This window comes from Callospermophilus lateralis, chromosome 11 (genome assembly GCF_048772815.1).
Source record: "Callospermophilus lateralis isolate mCalLat2 chromosome 11, mCalLat2.hap1, whole genome shotgun sequence".
Taxonomy (NCBI): domain Eukaryota; kingdom Metazoa; phylum Chordata; class Mammalia; order Rodentia; family Sciuridae; genus Callospermophilus; species Callospermophilus lateralis.
Window position 1 is genome coordinate 46,729,431 of NC_135315.1, and position 17,915 is coordinate 46,747,345.

Genomic DNA, 17,915 nt, shown 5'->3' on the forward strand with positions numbered 1-17,915 from the left:
AAACCAATTCAGATCTCAGCAGATTTCTCAACCCAGACCATCAAAGCTAGGAGATCCTGGAACAACATACACCAAGCTCTGAAAACAAAATTAATTCTTCCCCTGGCCTCTTCCCTCATCTGTGCCATGTATAGTCATTTTGTATGGATCATGACAAGTGGTGTGGAGTGGGGTGACAAAGGGAATTTAGGCAGGAATACAAAAAGAAACTTTGGAAGAGTTGTCCTAGGAAAGCAATACATCAAGAAGGCCTCCTACAGGAACAAAGATAGGATGTAGAAAAATGGGCAAGGCGTTCTATAGATTCAGAGAAAGCAAGGCAGAAAGAGAAACAAGGCAAGAACACGATGGCACATGTATCTAATTCCAGCTGCTTGGGAGATGAGGCAGGAGGATTGCATGTTCAAGGGCCTGGGCAATTTAGGGAGACCCTGTCTCAAAATAGAAAATAAAAAGGGCTGAGGATGTACCTCAGTGGTAGAGTGACCATGGGTTCAATCCCTGGTTTGAGAAGGAAGGAAGGAAGAAAGGAAGGAAGGAAGGAAGGCAGGGGGGAAGGAGGGAAGAAGAAAGGAAAGGAGGAGGAAAGAAAGAAAGGAAGGAGGAAAGGGAGTAAATGGGTGGTTGGTGGTTAGTTGTGGGAAGGAGTTCATGGGTACAGCCTAGGTCTTAACATCAGACAAATAAATAAAGGTACTGATCCCTGCTGATCTTAGGCCAGTTGCTTAATTCTAATTTCTTGATCTGTGAAGATTAAACAAGTGCTCCAAGGTAATATCATTATAGTTGTTGAGACAGGTGCTTAGAAATCTCAGAAATGGGATCTGAGGTTAAGAGTGCTATCAAGGCTTATATTGGTGGGGAGAAGAGTTTCCATGAATACTTACTTTGAGAGAACCACAAGCCCGAGGGAAATAGGTCATACAAGCCTTCATTCCTTCTAATGCTGATTGCTCACACTGTAGGAAAAACAGAAAGTCAGGAAGGAGGAAGAGATCAAGAGCCCAATGGCCCCACGCACATCCCCAACCCACTGCACTCTACTACCCTAGAAGGTCCTTTCTCCACACACTCACTTTTTTCTTGCTCCTCCCTCATCCCACTTCTTCATCCTATTCCTTAATTACTTCTCACCATATTCTTTAATCCAAACAGTGTAAATAAGGGCAAAGACTCCTAGGGGTAAAGCAGTGGGGAAATGTCTCACCTCTGGTCTAAGGCCCAGCAGGGAAGTGAGAAGTCCAGGAAGGTGGTTGATGGAGATGTCCCGAAACAGTGTAGGAAGTTGGGCTGCATACCGGAGTAGGTCCCTCAGGACAGCCACAGCCAACTCCATGGTGGGTGGAGGGTCCTGGGACTAAAAACAACAACACCCATGCTGCCAACCTCACCCCCACTGTCACCAAGAGGAGGAACAGGAGGTATAACAACCCAGGGCTTTTGAGAAACATCACAATCAGTGTCAACAGTATCATCAAATCTACTACGGTAGGGAAAAAGGGCCACAGAGAATATACAGATCCAAAAAGAACATATTTGTCTTCAGAAAGAACTTGTGCTTAATATTTTAATATTAAAAGTATCTGGAATCCCAGGAATATCTGTTAGGAAGGGAAAAATGTAAGGAAGCCACTCCTCAAGATCCAATTCACCTGAAGATTTCAAGAGTTGTTTGAGCTGGGCTGATGGCACACACCTGTAATCCCAGCAACTTGCAGGGCTAAGGCAGGAGGATCACAAATTTAAGGCCAGCCTTAGCAACTTAGCAAGACTCTGTCTTATAATTTAAAAAGGGTTGAGGATGTGGCTCAGTAGTAAAGTTCCTTTGGGTTCAGTAACAAAGAGTTGTTTGAATCTCCCATACTACTCTTCAAAAAAAAAAAAAAAAAAAAAAAGACAACCATTGGATTTAGAAAGAAAATTAACACTATTTAAGGACAAAGCATTTAACACAGATTTCCTTCTACACCAGGGGAGACCATGAGCCAACAAAATAAATTTAAAAACTTCTTAAGAAAGTAAGACGAGGTGGGCCTGCCTACCAACCACAGGCTCTCAACGCTGTCCAGCAATCCTACTGCATTGGCTAATTTCCTCAGCTACTCAAACCTTTTCCTTGAACTTCCAAACCCAACTTCTCTCACCACTACCACCTTGAGGTGGCCTTGCCTACATCTTAGAAAACTAAAGCCCATAGATGGGAACCACCTTAGTTTCCTGTTCCCAAATCTGAAACCCTTATCATCCTTCTCCTCTGCTAAAGCCTGCCTGCCTCCTCCTGTCCACTATGTTTTAAAATACTATCCCATCCCTTCTTTCCAAAACTTTACACATCAACCAGCTCTCTCTTCTGTCCCTCGAATGGATTCTACCCACTGACATTTACATATGCTCAAGCACTCCCAACTTCAAAACTCCTCAAGCTGGGTGCAATGACACACACCTCTTAATTCCAGACTCCGGAGGTTAAGACAGAAGGATCACAAGTTCAAGTCCAGCTTCAGAAATTTAGCAAGGCCCTCAGCAACTCAATGAGATCCTGACCCAAAGATGAAAATAGAAAGGACTGGGGATATAGCTCAGCAGTAGAGTGGATCAGGGTTCAATTCGCAGTATAAAAAATGAATCAAAACTACACATACATACACATATTATTCTTCCTTGATCCCATCTAGTGTTCCACTTGTCAAATCCCATTAACTGCCCAATTTCTCTCCCTTATCATTAGAGCTAAAATCTTGAAAGGCTCACCTATTTTCCCTACTTCTACTTCCATTCTCCTTCTCCCACTTATCTTCATCCCAAGCTAGCCTGGTTTCAGTGTCTATAGCTCCATCAAAAACACTTACACTACAATCTTACAACTTTTGGATTTATTAATATGATAAGCAATTTCAGATCTGTGTCTTATTCCATCTCACAGGAGTATTAACAGAAATGACTCTTGCCCCTTCCCTCAAGAGTCCTTCCCTTGGAATCCATCCAACCCACAATCCTGCTTGCTACTCTCTCTTCTGTTGGATTTCATCCAACCTACCACCCTAGTTACCTCCTTTCTACTGTTATCTTGGTCTCCTTTGTGAAGTTGATTCTCCTCTACCTGACCATTACCTGTGGTACGCCTTGAAACTCAGTTGGTACAAAACTCATCTTGATATCTCATTCTCAATGTTAACTGCTATCTAAATGTTGAATGCTCCTTCCCTTATGAAACATACCAACTAGCTGGGTGTGGTGGCGCACACCTATAATCCCAGTGGCTTAGGAGGTTGAGGCAGAAGAATGGAAAGTTCAAAGCCAGCCTCAGCAACTTAGCAAGGCCCTAAGCAACTCAGCAAGACCCTGTCTCAAAATAAAATATAAAAAAGGGCTGGGGATGTGACTCAGGGGTTAAGCACCTCTGGGTTCAATCCCTGGTACCAAAAAAAAAAAAAAAAAAAAACCAACTAAAGCCCCAACCCTCTGAACCCTTCAAGGCTATATGGAGACACTTCCAGTCATGACAGATGAGATGCTTACCAAGAAGGATTCTATATAACACCCAAGGACACATCTATGGTGTTTTCTCCCATTCCTTCTGAACCTGGCTGTCTTCCAATGTTCTCAAGTCCGTGAATCATTCTGGGCATGTCTTCTCCCTAATGCTAATCAATCATCAGGACTCCCTGTTTTGCCTCTGTATCTCTCTATATATCTATTTCTCGTTAATTCTACTGCCACCACCCTCATTCAAGCTACTGCAAATGTTCTAGATTACTTCAGTAGTCTTCCACATGGTATTCCTGTTTTCATTTTCTCCTTTCTAATCCTTTCTCCACACAGCAGCCAGGGTGCTATTTTTAAATAAAAACTTGACCATCACCATTACCACTATTTCCTCACTCCCACTGCTATGGTTTTAATGTTCTCCAAAATTCATGTGCTGTAAACTTTTCAACACAATAACGTAGGAAGGTAAGACCTTTAGGTGGTGATTAAGTTATGAGGGTAAAATGGGTTAATGTCATTATCACAGGATTGGGTTTATTGTAAAAGCAAGTTCTGGGCATGCACACTCATGCCCACAACCCCACACACCTAATACCCAACCTCCCATATGATGCCACCCACCATGTTATGTTGCCCTCACTAAATGCTGCCTCTCAATCCTGCACTTCCCAGCTTCCAGAACTGTGACCCAGATTAATCTCTATCTACAGTACTTTGTTATTTTGTCTGTTAGTATTTGGGATACTAAGATATCAACTTAAAACTCTGGATGAATTCCACTGCTCTCAGAATAAAAATAAAAACCCTTAATATGACTATCAAGGCCATACATATTTTGGTCACAATCTATCTTCCCATTTGTGTCTCATCAACTCCAGCCACACCAGCATGCTTTCAATTCTTCAAATGGCAACTTCTCTTCTGTCAGGGTTTATGCACTCTTACAACATTTTTTCAGCCCAATTAACTACTACTGATCAGTTCAGGAAAGCCCTTCCTAAACCTCTGACCCCAATCCCTACCTCTGTAGTTGGGATCAGATTCTACATCCATAGCACCTACCTCAGTTTATCACGTCACATTCAACTGTATCATTATTCAGTTAAAGTGTTTTCCATTAGAACAGAAAATAGCAAACTAGGGTCTGTGGATGCCTGTTTCTTCATGGCCCACAAGCTAAAAATGGTTTTCACATTTCTAAAGTGATGGAAAACAAACAACAGACGACAGAAACATGTGGTTCACCAGCCTAAAACATTTACTATCTGCAAACACTTACTTCATTGAGAAAATTTCCCAACCTCTGTACTAGACTCTAGGCACCATGAAAGAAGAGTCCAAGTACACCTTACTACTGTCTGCCCAGAGCTTAGCACACAGTTTGCTGTAAAACTAAGTATAGACATCATCAAAGCATGGAAAAGGAGAGAAGAGAAATTAAAACATTAAAAGAGGAACAAAGGAAGCCAGGAGCAGTGGTGCACACCTGTAATCCCAGCGTCTTGGGAGGCTAAGGTAGGAGGATCATGGATTCAAAGCCAGCCTCAGCAACAGCAAGGCACTAAGAAACTCAGTGAGACCCTGTCTCTAAATAAAATATAAAAAAGGGCTGGGGATGTGGCTCAGTGGTTAAACCCCTCTGGATTCAATCTCCAGTACTAAAAAAAAAAAAAAAAAAAAAAAAAGAGGGGTGGGGGACACAAAGGAGTAGACCAAAACAAACCCAGAAAAAGGAATATTAGCGATTTAGCGATGACATTCATTACAAAAGCTAACTAAGGAGTGAAGCTGTCAAAGGTTACAGTGTGTGATAGATCAGATGAATTAAAATAAGCCAGCAGATAAAAATATTAAAAAAAAAGTTTGAAAGGATGTTTCTATTTCAAGTTTAATCTCCCTATTTTCAGGAAATTGCTTCTCTAATCATTCTGTCCTCAGAACTAAATGTCCCAGGCGCGCGCGCACGCGCGCGCGCACACACACACACACACACACAAAATACCAGACCCAGGAGAAGGATCAGGTGGGAAAAGGAGAGGGCAGTAGGCAGCTGAATCCTTACCTGCAACACCTGCTGAATGCTACGAAGCCAGGACACACAGTGCTGCTGGAACATCTCTGTAGGGCTCTCCCCCACCAGCAGGGACAGCAGACACAGGCCCTCGAACCTTACAAGCAAGAAGGGTGTGACACAGTGGGTGGGGGCTATTGACTGCACTTTTATTCTCATGGGCTCTAATAAAAGACTTCAACCCCAGATCCATTGTGCTTTCCACCTCCTGAAATGCTTGGAGGACCTAAGGTAAGGTGGAGCCAGCAAGGAAAGAAAGGAGGCCCAGGTAAAGAATAGAAACTTGGGAACTGGAAAGGGTAGATTCAACTCAAGAGAGCTCACAATCAGAAACAAACTTCCCACCCTTCTGGAAATGGAGAAATCTTTTGAATCCACAGGATGGTGATAATAGATGGACAGGTGTATATACAGTTCACTCCCTAAGGGAACATACCACTGAAGAGGAAGAGGGGGAAGCCAGGTGTGGTGGTCCACACACCTATAATCCCGGCAACTTGGGAGGCTCTCAAAGTCAAGGTCAGCCTCAGCAATTTAGTAAAGCCCTAAGCAATTTAGCAAGAACCTTTCAAAACAAAAAAATCAAAAAGGCCCAAGAGCCAGGCATGGTGGTACATGGCCTATAATTTCAACAGCTCAGGAGGCTGAGGCAGGAAGATTAGTTCAAAGCTAGCCTCTGCAATTTAGTGATACCCTAAGCTGTCTCAAAATAAAAAAGGGCTGAGGATATGGCTCAGTGGTTTAGCACCCCTCGCTTCAATTCTTAATATCAAGGGGGAGAAAAAAGTGTTAAAAGACTTACCGAGTTTTGATGGAACCTAGACGTGCATTACTGAGACTCACCAATGCTCCAAGGGCTGAAAGATTCTAGAAAAAAGAAGTCAGGTAATAGGACATTAAACACAAGCAGAATTCTCCAAGCTTTCCCTGTCCCAGCACCTCCAAAATCCTTTCTGAAGTTATAGTTCCTTGAGGCCAAAAGATCATCCCTCTAGAGGCCTTTCACCTGTGTCCTCTTCTCCTGTGGGTAACACTCATATCAGCCTCTGAGCTCTTCCTCAACTTCTAATTTACCTGATCCATTCCACCATACCACACCCAATAAATCAGAGCTATCCAAGAAGAGTCAAACTCATTCCTCCATTAGTCTTCAACAATGGGTCAGGTTCACCTCGGATCCCTGGAAAGCACTCAGCATAGAGATATCCAGAAACCATAGCTGAAGGGACACTGAACTCATTCCCCATCCTTCTGCCTTCATACCCAAGCAAATCCTCTCCCGTTCCTGATTTCCATACAGCTGTAAAGAGGACATCACAGATCTACTCAGCCAGAGTCTTCCTTCCAAGGCTCCCCTTCCTCTCATACTATGGAAGCCCATGAAAGAGGTTTCCTCATTGGCCCTCCCACAGACAACTTCTCTACTGGCAGAAGGACCAGACCCCCCTCATGGCACCTGTATCTTCCTAATGGTATACAACACTCATTGTTTCTGTTTTTCTTCATACTGGGTATTAAACCCAGAGGTACATTACCACTGAGCTACATCCCCAGCCCTTTTTATTTTTTTTTTTTTTTTGAGACAAGGTCTCCCTAAATTGCTGAGGCTGGCTTTGAATTTACAATCCTCCTGCCTCAGTCTTTCAAGTTGCTGGGATTACAGGAATGTGCCCCCAGGCCCAGCATCACTCATTCTCTGCACACATCATGCATCTTTCTGAACACACATCATGTACTGGGTCAGGTGAAGGAACATATAGCTCAATAAATGTTTATTCAAACTTGACTTTGTCTTATATGCTGGATAGTTTACTTTCTAGTTAGAGACAGAAAATAAAGAACTGATAAAATAAAAACAGGTTGAGCATTCCTAACTCAAATATCTAAAATTCAAAACATTTTGAGTGCTGGCATGACACAAGTGGAAAATTCCACACCTGACCTTATGTGATGGGGCCAGTTTAAACAGGTATACAGTAGCTTATGCAGTGCCCCCAAGGGAAAAAAAGAGGACCCTCTCAGCCCCCTTCAGCTGTGATTCTCTTTCCCACAGTTCAAATTTCCCCCGCATAAGCCTACCCACAAAATGTTGTAAAATGGAGGCATGAAGGCCAGACCAGCCAATGACAGGTTCCTCACAATGCCCCACATGGATTACATGCAATACTCAGTGTTTTATTTTGCTGCTTATTCTCTGCTCTCTAATGTAAAGATATTGTTGAAAATTTTAAAAAAGCAGATACCCCTATAGGTAACCGTAATAAGAAAAAAGCATGTGTATTTACTTACAGCACACATAGGTGTTCATGATAACAGTGATGATGAAGATGATGTTAATATTGGGGAAAATGTACCTACAGATGACATGGTGAAAATGGGTGAAGGATTTACTGAAGGACTAAAGCAATATGCATTTGTGACTGAATAAGAAATCATGTCCATTTGTAAAATCAAAGAGAGACTTCTAAAACAAAAAATGTTAATGGGGCAGATGATTAGAGGAAACATTTCAAAAAGTCACCCAAAAAAATGCATTCTCATTCCTACAGGACCCACTTCCTAGTCTTGCAGCTGTTTCACACGTTTGTTTTCACTTAAAAAAAAAAAAAAAACTAAAACAGTACACAGTAACCTTTCAATGAAAACACATGTAGGTGCCATCATTTGCAGATACTGGTATTCAATAACTGATGCAGGGCTTTTCTTGCTTTCTTTCTTTTTTCCTGTGGGTACCAGGGACTGAACTCCAGGGCACTCAACCACTGAGCCACATTCCCAACCATTTTTTGTATTTTATTTAGAGACAGGGTTTCACTGAGTTGCTCAGTGCCTCGCTGTTGCTGAGGCTGGCTTTGAACTTGTGATACTCCTGCCTCAGCTTCCTGAGCTGCTGGGATTACAGGCACGTGACACCACACCTGACTCGATGCCGGGATTTTGATGATGTTCCTGTGCTGCTTCTTTATCATTTACTGTATTAATGGTGTGTCATATCATATTTTTCACTGCAAAGTACTTAAGTATTAGTAAGTATAAGAAATGATTGCTTAGCATATAAATTCATTGCCACAAATGATGGTGATACCAAACAACCACAGATTGTCCACATAGGTGACTGAGAGCGTCAGCTTCACTTCTTTACAGTTCAATGTACCCAAACTTTGTTTTATGCACAAAATTAACTAAAATATTACATAATCTGGCTGCAGTGGCACACACTTGTAATGCCAGCACAAAGTGGGAGGCTGAGGCAGGAAGAACTAGGTTTAAGACCAGCCTCAGCAATTTAGCAAGACCCTGTCTCAAAAAAAAACTGGGGATGTAGCTTAGTGGTAAAGCACCCCAGGGTTCAATCTCCAGTACCAAAAATAATAACAATAAAATGTTCCAGTACATATATGTCAGATGGTGCTAAATGTTTTAAGAAAGAATAAAGTAGAGTAAAGAAGGAAAGCAGTGCTCTGAGTAGGAAGGGAGATAGTACTTAAGTAGTAAAATGGGCACAAAAGTCCTCTTTTGAAAGTTTGTGTAGGCAGAGATCTAAAGAGAAATGAGAACAAGACACACCCTCATATGCTACTGATAAAAATGCAAGATGGTCATTTTGGAAAAAACAATCTGGCAGTTCCTCAAAACAATATGCATAAGCCAGGTGCTGTGCAATCCTAGATATTTGGGAGGCTGAGATAGGAGGATCAGGAAGCCAAGGTTAGCCTCAACAACTTAATGAGATCTTGTCTCAAAAGAAAAAATAAAAAGGCTGGAAATGTAGCTCAGTGGTACAGTGATACAGTATCTCTGGGTTCAATCCCCAGAACAATAACAACAACAACAAAAATGGGGTTATATGCAGAGTGAATACATGACCCAGAAATTCCACTCCTAGGTTGTTTTATGCACAAAATTAACTAAAATATTATATATAATGAAAACATGTGCTCACAATACCTTGTATATAGTTCAAAACAGTATTATTCTAATAATGAAAAAGTAGAAATAATTCAAATATCCATCAATTTCACAAGGCCCTGTCTAAAAAATAAAAAGGGCTGGGATGTAGCTCAGCAGGAGAGTGTCCCTAGGTTCAATCCCCAGTACCAGTGACCACACACACACACACACACACAAAATTACAGAAGTAGACTAATGGTCACCTATGGCTGGAAGCAGTCAGAGAGGGGTTGATGGGAAATAGGGACTATCAATGGCACAACGTTCCTATATAGAGTGATGAAAACGTTCAAAACACAGTGATGGTTGCACAACCCTGCAAACACAATAAAAAGAAAAAAAAAAAAAAACACTGTTTTGGGGCTGGGGATATAGCTCAGTTGGAATAGGGCCTGCCTGGCATGCACAAGGCCCCGAGTTCAATTCCTAGCACGCACGCACGCACGCACGCACGCACGCACGCACACACACACACACACAAATTACTGTACCCTTTAAATGAGTAAACTATACAGTTTATGAATCATATTTTAATAAAAACTTTTTTTAAAGGAGAGAATTAAGCAGAGAAGTGACATTATCTGACTTTTGATTAAAATAAGTAAATAAACAAAGACAGACATACCAGATTATACTGGTGCATACCTATAACCTATAAGCTACTCCAGAAGTTAAAGCAGGAGGATCACAAATACAAGGCCAACCTGCAAAACTTGGTGAGACACTGTCTCAAAATTAAAAAATTTCAAAAAAATAAAAATGGCCGGGATGTAGCTTAGTGGTAGAGCTCTTGCGTAGCATGTATGAGGCCCTGGTTTGATCCCAGTATTATGTCTTTGTAACCTGGTAAGAGTGTGGATAAAAAGCTGTCAAAATCCAATTAAATTCTGAAGGTAGAGCTAATGGGATTTGATATGAATATGCATACTGGATATGGATGGGAGATACTGAGAGAAGTCAAAGATAACCTCAAAGTTTATCACTTGATAATTAGAGGTGCCATTTACTAAGGGGAATGATTCAGGAGAAGTAGGTCTTGGAGGTAAGAATCATGAATTCAGTTACAGGTATGTTAAATCTGTGGTATTTATTTAGCATCAAAATGGAAACGCCAAACAGGCACTGGGTAGACAAGTCTGGAGTTACAAGAATTCCTGGTTAAGATGTGAATTTGGGAGTTTTTGGTCATGACATTGGATCAGTTCACCAACGGAATAAATATAGCAGAAATAAATAAACGGAATAAATAAAGCAAAGAAGCAGAGTGAGGATTGGGTCCCTGGGAACTTTAACCTTTATAGAGGTCAAAGAAATAAGGAAGAACTAGTCTTTACTGGAAAAGACTGGAAAGGAGTAAACAGTATGGTAGGAGGAGAATTGAGAGAGTGCTATCCCAGAAGCCAAATAAAGAAAGTCTTTTAAGAAGGAAGGATTCAGACACACAGTGGCACACACCTATAATCCCAGCAGCTGGGGAGGATGAGAGAGGTAAGAGGATCCCAAGTTCAAAGCCAGCATCAGCAATTTAGCAAGACCCTGTCTCAAAATAAAAAATAAAAAAGGGCTAGGGATGTGGCTCAGTGGCTAAGTATACCCAGGTTCAATCCCTGTTACCCCCACCAAAACAAAGGAAGGAACAATTGACTATACTGAATGATACAGATGGGTCAAAGGACTCAAATTTGACACATGAACTTACTCTCTTAATGGTCACTAGGATTACCTTCAAGAGTTACCAGATCACCCCAAAAAAGTGTTTTGGCAAAGTGGCTGAACAGATTAGCCCAATGAAATAATCATCATAGTAATAATCTATTCTGGGAAGGAACTTTAAGGGATGGCAAAACAGATGAAAGGTTAAGACACAGGACATTTAAATCATCTTCCAAGATATCTATTAATTACAAATAGAAAAATCATAAGTTTATAGTTGAGAAACCTAGAAAATACATCTTAACCCAAAGATGAAAATTAATATATCAACATGGAAAAAAATAGACAGTATGTGCCTCCTGATGTGGATGCTCCAAGAATGACACATCACAACTTCTGCAGAACTCCTGCTGAAAATGCACAATCTCAATCTAAGGAAAACCCAGAAAAACCAAATGGAAGGGCATCTTACAAAACAACTATCCTGTACTGTTTTGTTTTTCTTTTTAGTACTAGAGACTAAACCCAGGGGCACTTTACCACATTGAAATACATCTCTAATCCTTTTGATTTTAAGATAGGGTCTCACCAAGTTATCCAGTTTGGCCTCAAACTTGCAATCCTCCTACCTCAGACTCCTGAATTCCTGGAATTAAGGACAGAAGCCACCATCATCAAGTTGATTTTGACCTTTTTAAAGAGTATGGGGCCAGGTGTGGTGGTGCACACCTGTAATCCCAGCTACTTAGGAGGCTGAGGCAAGATGATTGCAAATTTGAAGCCAGACTGGGCAACTTAGTAAGACTATAAATTTTTAAAAAATTTAATGAAAGGGCTGAAGTAAAGATTCAGTGGTAAGGGGCTGGGGATGTGGCTCAAGTGGTAGCGTGCTCGCCTGGCATGCATGCGGCCCGGGTTCGATTCTCAGCACCACGTACAAACAAAGATGTTGTGTCCACCGATAACTAAAAAAAAAAAAATATTAAAATTCTCTCTCTCTCTCTCTCTCTCTCTCTCTCTCTCTCTCCTCTCTCACTCTCTCTTTAAAAAAAAAAAAAAAGATTCAGTGGTAAAAGAACCCTGGGTTCAATTACAGTACTGCAAATAAATAAATTAAATGAATTAAATGTTGATTTGTGGGTAAAGGATATATAGGATTTCTTTTAATCTTTCAACTTTTCTGTGAACTTTAATGTTTAAAAAAAAGAAGAATGGAAGCAATCAAGTACAGAGAATTATTTTGAGGAGTTTTGCCATAAAATAAAATATAAAAATGGGACAGTAATTGGAGGGTAATTTTTTTTTAAAGCAGCTTTGAGTTATATACTGATGAAAATAATCCACCAGAGAATAGGGGAAGTTGATGATGGTGGAGTAGAGATCTGTTGAAACAAGGTTCTTGTGTAAGTGGTAAGGGAAAGTGTCTAGTACACATGCAGAGGAACTGGCCTTATGTAAGAGTATGGACAGCTCATCACTAGTAACAGGGGGGAAGGCAAAGCATTTGTCATAGGTAAGCTGGTAAATATGGTGGTGGGAGTCTATGGAAATTCCCATCCATCCATTTCTCCTTTCTCCATGATGTCATCAAGTAAGAGTGAAAATGTATAAAATTAGTAGGAAAAAAACAAAAAATATTAGGAGAGGTTTGAAGAAGGTACAAAATAGTTGTCTAGGAAAGTGGGACTATAACAGGTTTGCTGGGCAACACTAAAAGTCCACTTCTGAGGACAATGGCCATGAATTTAAAGTGGAATCATAAAGCAAGGACTCATGGTTTTCTCTAGTTATACTGAGCTGTGAAGATGCAGGAACAAAATAAGTTAGAATTGGATTTAACACCAAATAAATGCAAGTCAAGAAGAGCAAAGGAATTGATCACAATGAATCACCAAATTTAAACTGTGTATGAAGGGAAGAGAAAACTTAGAAAATGATAAGTTGATAAATTTACTTCTTTCAATTAGTGATAAATGCTAGGAAAGAAACAAACAGGATAAAATGAAAGAGAATAACTGAAATAAAAGGGGCTACTTTACAACAGTGGTCAGGAAAGATTCCTCTGAAATGGTGACATTTGAGATCTAAGTTTAAAAAAGTTCACTTTGCCAGGAATTTCCCAGCAAAGAGTAAAAAAAAAAAAAAAAAATTAATAAGCAACGGCCTCTGTGTGTCCTAGAAATTAGATAAGCCTCGGTGGCTGGAACACAATTAAGACAAGCAGAGTGTCCTATGAGATGAGTTCAAGAGGTAAACATGCCATGTACAGCCTCATGCAATGGTAAGTTACTGTAGAGTTTCAAGCAAAAGAATGCTGTAATCTTACTGATATTTAGTTACTGGCTAGAACAGAACACTACTAAGCCCTAGGGATACAAGGCAGAAAAGAAAAACTACTGTCCTTCAAAGAGCATATAGTTACAGGAGAAATATCTGGGATTTGCTTGGGAGGGGGCAGAGCTGAGAATGAATGAAACAAAATTGCTAAAATGTTCACTGTTAAATTTGACCTCTCAGGGTGGAATGATTAGAAAAATTATCTGTGTATGTCTGAATATTTCCATAAGATTTTTCTTTCAGTTATAAACAAAAATAAAACAAATCTAAGCCTAGCTGTGCTGTGCAGAGAAGAGAGGTTGAATATACTATATAAATGAAAGAAACAATGTAATAAACATCTCTTAATCATAGGTGGTTAGGAACAAGCAAAGAACTGAAAAGATTTGAGGCAAGAGCCAAGGCAGTTCATGGAGGGATTTCAAGAGAAGAATAAAGGCCCTGAAATGAAATTAAAAAAAAAAAAAAAGAAAGAAAGAAAGAAAGCAAGCCCAGGTACTGAAAGATTTTTAAAAGCAGCAAACAGAAACAGAACTTACTTTAGAAAGCTCACTCATTGCTGGGCATGGTGACCCATACTATAATTCCACCTACTCAGGATGGCAGGTTTGAGGCCAGTCTGACAACTTACTGAGACCAGCCTCAAAATAAAATTTAAGCCGGGTACAGAGGCACATGCCTGTAATCCCAGCAGCTCAGGAGGCTGAGGCAGGAGGATAGAGAGTTCAAAGCCAGCCTCAGCAAAGTGAGGTGCTAAGCAACTCAGTGAGATCCTGTCTCTAAATAAAATACAAAACAAGGCTGAGGATGTGGCCCAGTGGTCAAGTGTCCCTAAGTTCAATCCCCAGTACCCAAAAAGAAATGGCTTGGGATATAACTCAGTGCTTGCCTAATAATGTGTTAGGTCCTGGATTCAATTCCCAGTACACCAAAAAAGAAAAAACAAGCAAGAAAATTCACTCCAACTACTGTTCAGGTAGTAAGAAGACAAGGAGAAGATTTTTGCTATAATCTGAACTAGAAATTGTGCACTGTTCTGGGGTAGTACCATTTTGAAACTGTTAAATTTGTGGTACCACGGGAAAGTCAAGTCGGTGACTAAGCTTAAATGGGTTGATCAAACAATGTATCTCTCTTCTCAAGTTCCAGGCCCTTTTACTTACCTTCATTTCTGTTCTTACCTAAATTAGAAATTCTTAGGGAAAGACCCATGTCTAATTTATCTACCTAGAGATAAGAACAGTATGTTACATATAACCCATACCCAATAAATATTTGCTGAATGAAAATCTATGTGGAAGCAGCAGGATTTGATAGAGTGCTTATGGTAAGGTGTGTGAGGAAGAAAGTATTCAATATGACACTTGACTCTCTACTCACACTTTCCCTCCACCTCTGAGCCTCTGGACAATAACCTTTTCAGTTCTTTCCTACCCCAGGGCCTTCCCACTTGAGTTTTCCTCTAAAAACCCTCTCCCATTTTCTTTCCTTACCCAACCCCTACTCATCCTTAAGGTCTCATTTTGCATTCCAGTTCCCTTGGAAAATCTCGACAATTCTCCGGATTAGGTTAAAGGTTCCCTGCTAGGATTCAATTTTCATCGCGTTTCATTGCTCATCGCCATCATGTCTGTAAATGGAGAGCCTAGTACAGCCTTGGGCTTTCAGTAAGACCACGTAAATATTTATGCGTTGAATATGTCCGTTAACTCTGTGGAAACAATCCCCAAAACAAGTATCTCCATAAGAAAACGGGACAGGAGATCATTCAATTATTCAGTGACCAGGCCTGGAACTGAATCCATTCCGGAGTGCCTACCAATAGCCTAGCAACAGAAAAATGAGGCCTAATTTTTCCCCTAGAGTCACGGCGGATAAAGGGGAAAGACGTGAATCTCGTCTGAAATGATGGCTGGATTCGCTTTCTGCCGTTCTCCCCTCAACCTCCCTACTGCAGCTTCGGTGCAGCGTAATCCTGGCCCTTGGGTGCCTCGCCAACCTTCCCACAGAGCCGCGAGCACGAGAGCTCAGACTTACCTGGGCCCCGCCCACCGTCCCATGCAACCGCAATAGGCACATGAGCCCGGGCAAATGTGGAACCGAACAGACTGGGGGATGCACAGGAGCAACGGTAGACCCCGTTCGCGGCTGAAGCAAACCGGAAACGCTCTCCAGCAGCAGCAGACGAAGACGCGGGCCCGAGTTCATCGCCGAGAGACCCCCGGTTCCCCCGGGAACCCCAGCCGGGGAGCCCGCTGAGGGCCCACTAAGAACGGCTGCCGCCATCTTCCCCGGGCTCTACTGGTGGCGTGGCGCGATGACGCAAACACACCGCGACGGACGCGCCTTGAGAAGGGGGCTTACGGAGGGGGTTGTGATCCTGCGCACTGGCTGGAGGTGGACTCCCGGGCTCAGGCTGAGTGGGAGCATGCGCGGGGTGGAGGGGCCGGGGGCTGAGGCAGCGGGAATGTAGCATCTCCGGTGTTCGGGGATGGCCTATAAGGCCCGCCCGGGGCGGGACGGAGGCGGGCTTGTGGTCCTTAGTAAACACGTGGTCCGGACAAAAGGCGCTGAAATCCGAAAATTTTCCTTTAAACAGTTTTAGACACCTTCGTTCTGGGATTTGGTATTACCTATTTAAGAAACCGCTTGTCTGAAATCACATTTTTAACCACACTTTCAAGTACGGAAATGATGTAATATACGTGACTTTGAAAAACAAATTAAAACTATACGGAGGGCATCAACTATAAAAAAAACCTTCTCTTTTCCAAAGGCACTCCCCCAGTAACGTGTGTATTTTCCTAATATTAATTCATGCACAAACACATAAATGAATAGTTTATCTTACAACAAGAGGGTGTGCACTTGGCTTTTTAAGTTCATATATCGTGAGCGTCTTTAAGCTGCGTAGGATGAATGAAATACACGTGCTACGATCTAATAGTTCCCATTGATGAATTTTTGCACCAATTTTTCACCAATACATTATAAATGAACACCCCAATACCTCATTCTGTATTGAGTGATGGTTAGATTCAAATACAAGAGTCATCCTTTTTTCTGCTAGACCTCTATCCAATTCTTCAAATCCTGATATTCTGCTTCTGAAATACATTAACCCAAGAGGGCTAATTTTTTTCATTTCTCCATCTCTGGTGTAACTCTGGTCTAACTCACCATTTTCCCTCACCTGGCTTCTTATAAGGTCTTACAAAGGTTTATTCATTGTTTTCTGCCTCCCTTTTGCTTCCTAGTCCCTCCACACAATAACCAGAGGATTTTGATTTTTGGGGTTTTAGTGGTTCTTTGTGTGTGTGTGTGGGGGGTTGTGTTTGCTACTAGGGATTGAACCCAGGGAGCTTAACCACTGAGCCACATCCCCAGTCCTTTTTGTTTTTTTTATTTTGAGACAGTCTCACTAAGTTGCTTAGCACCTTGCTAAGTTGCTGAGGCTGACTTTGAACTCGAGATCCTCCTGCCTCAGCCTCTGGAACTGATGGGATTATAGGTGTGCACCACTGCAGCAGGTTCCCATGTATATAAGCTTTTGTCACTTCCACCTTAAAGCCCTTCTGTGGCTTTCAATCAAGATGCTGAAGATGTAGCTTAGTTGGTAGGTCCTTGGATCTCCAGCACTGCGCAAAACAAAAAACAAAAGTAATGAGAATGAAATACTGTCTCTCAGGAGATATCTTGAGCCCAGGAGTTTTTGTTTTGCTGTTGTTATTGTTCTGTTTGTTGGCAGTACTGGGATTGAACTCAGGGCACTTTTCCACTGAGCTACATCCCTTTTTCATTATTTTTCATTTTTGAGAGAGTCTCATTAAGTTGCCCAGGCTGGCCTTGAATTTATGATCCTCCTGCCTCAGCCTCACCAAAGGCTGGGATTACAGGCATGCATCACCATGCCTGGTGAGCTCAAGAGTCTGAGACCAGCTTTGGCAACATAGAGAGACTCTGTCTCAAAAAAAGAAAAAAGAAAAAATGCCAGGAGCGATGTTGCTCACCTGAACTCTCAGCTATGCAGGAGGCACTGAGATAGGGGATCCCAAGTTTGAGGCCAGACTAAGTGACTTAGTGAGACCCTCTTAAAATAAAAATAAAAAGGGCTGGGGTATAGTTCAGTGGTAAACTACCTCTGGGTTCATGCCCCAGTACAAAAAAAAAGAAAAAAAGAAAAGGCCAATCTGGGTGTTGAAAAAATCTAATTAGTGAAATAGAATAACTTTTCATAGAATAACTTTTGGTGTTTAGTAGACATTTATATTTCTTCTTCATTACCTTTCATGTCCTTAACCTATTTTCATTCTGTAGAAATTCTTTGTAGATATGGGAAATTATTGCAAGGCATTTCTACCAATTTGTCCTTTTATTTTTTTAGTTCATTTGAGGAGATTATAGGAAAAGAGAT

At 41.4% G+C, this 17,915-nt stretch overlaps 1 protein-coding gene across 1 annotated transcript in view; it reads right to left on the reverse strand.

The window, feature by feature from the left end:
• Window positions 1-15,970, reverse strand: part of Pelp1 (proline, glutamate and leucine rich protein 1) — a 28,849-nt gene extending 12,879 nt beyond the window's left edge. Inside the window, exons 1-5 of the mRNA XM_076869348.1 lie at window positions 15,539-15,970; window positions 6,363-6,427; window positions 5,552-5,657; window positions 1,208-1,357; window positions 888-959 (exon numbers count right to left, since the gene is read on the reverse strand). Of these exons, the coding sequence (XP_076725463.1) occupies window positions 888-959; window positions 1,208-1,357; window positions 5,552-5,657; window positions 6,363-6,427; window positions 15,539-15,787 (642 nt within the window). The 5' untranslated portion in view covers window positions 15,788-15,970. The remainder of the gene's footprint in view (window positions 1-887; window positions 960-1,207; window positions 1,358-5,551; window positions 5,658-6,362; window positions 6,428-15,538) is intronic.
• Window positions 15,971-17,915: the final 1,945 nt, after the last annotated feature.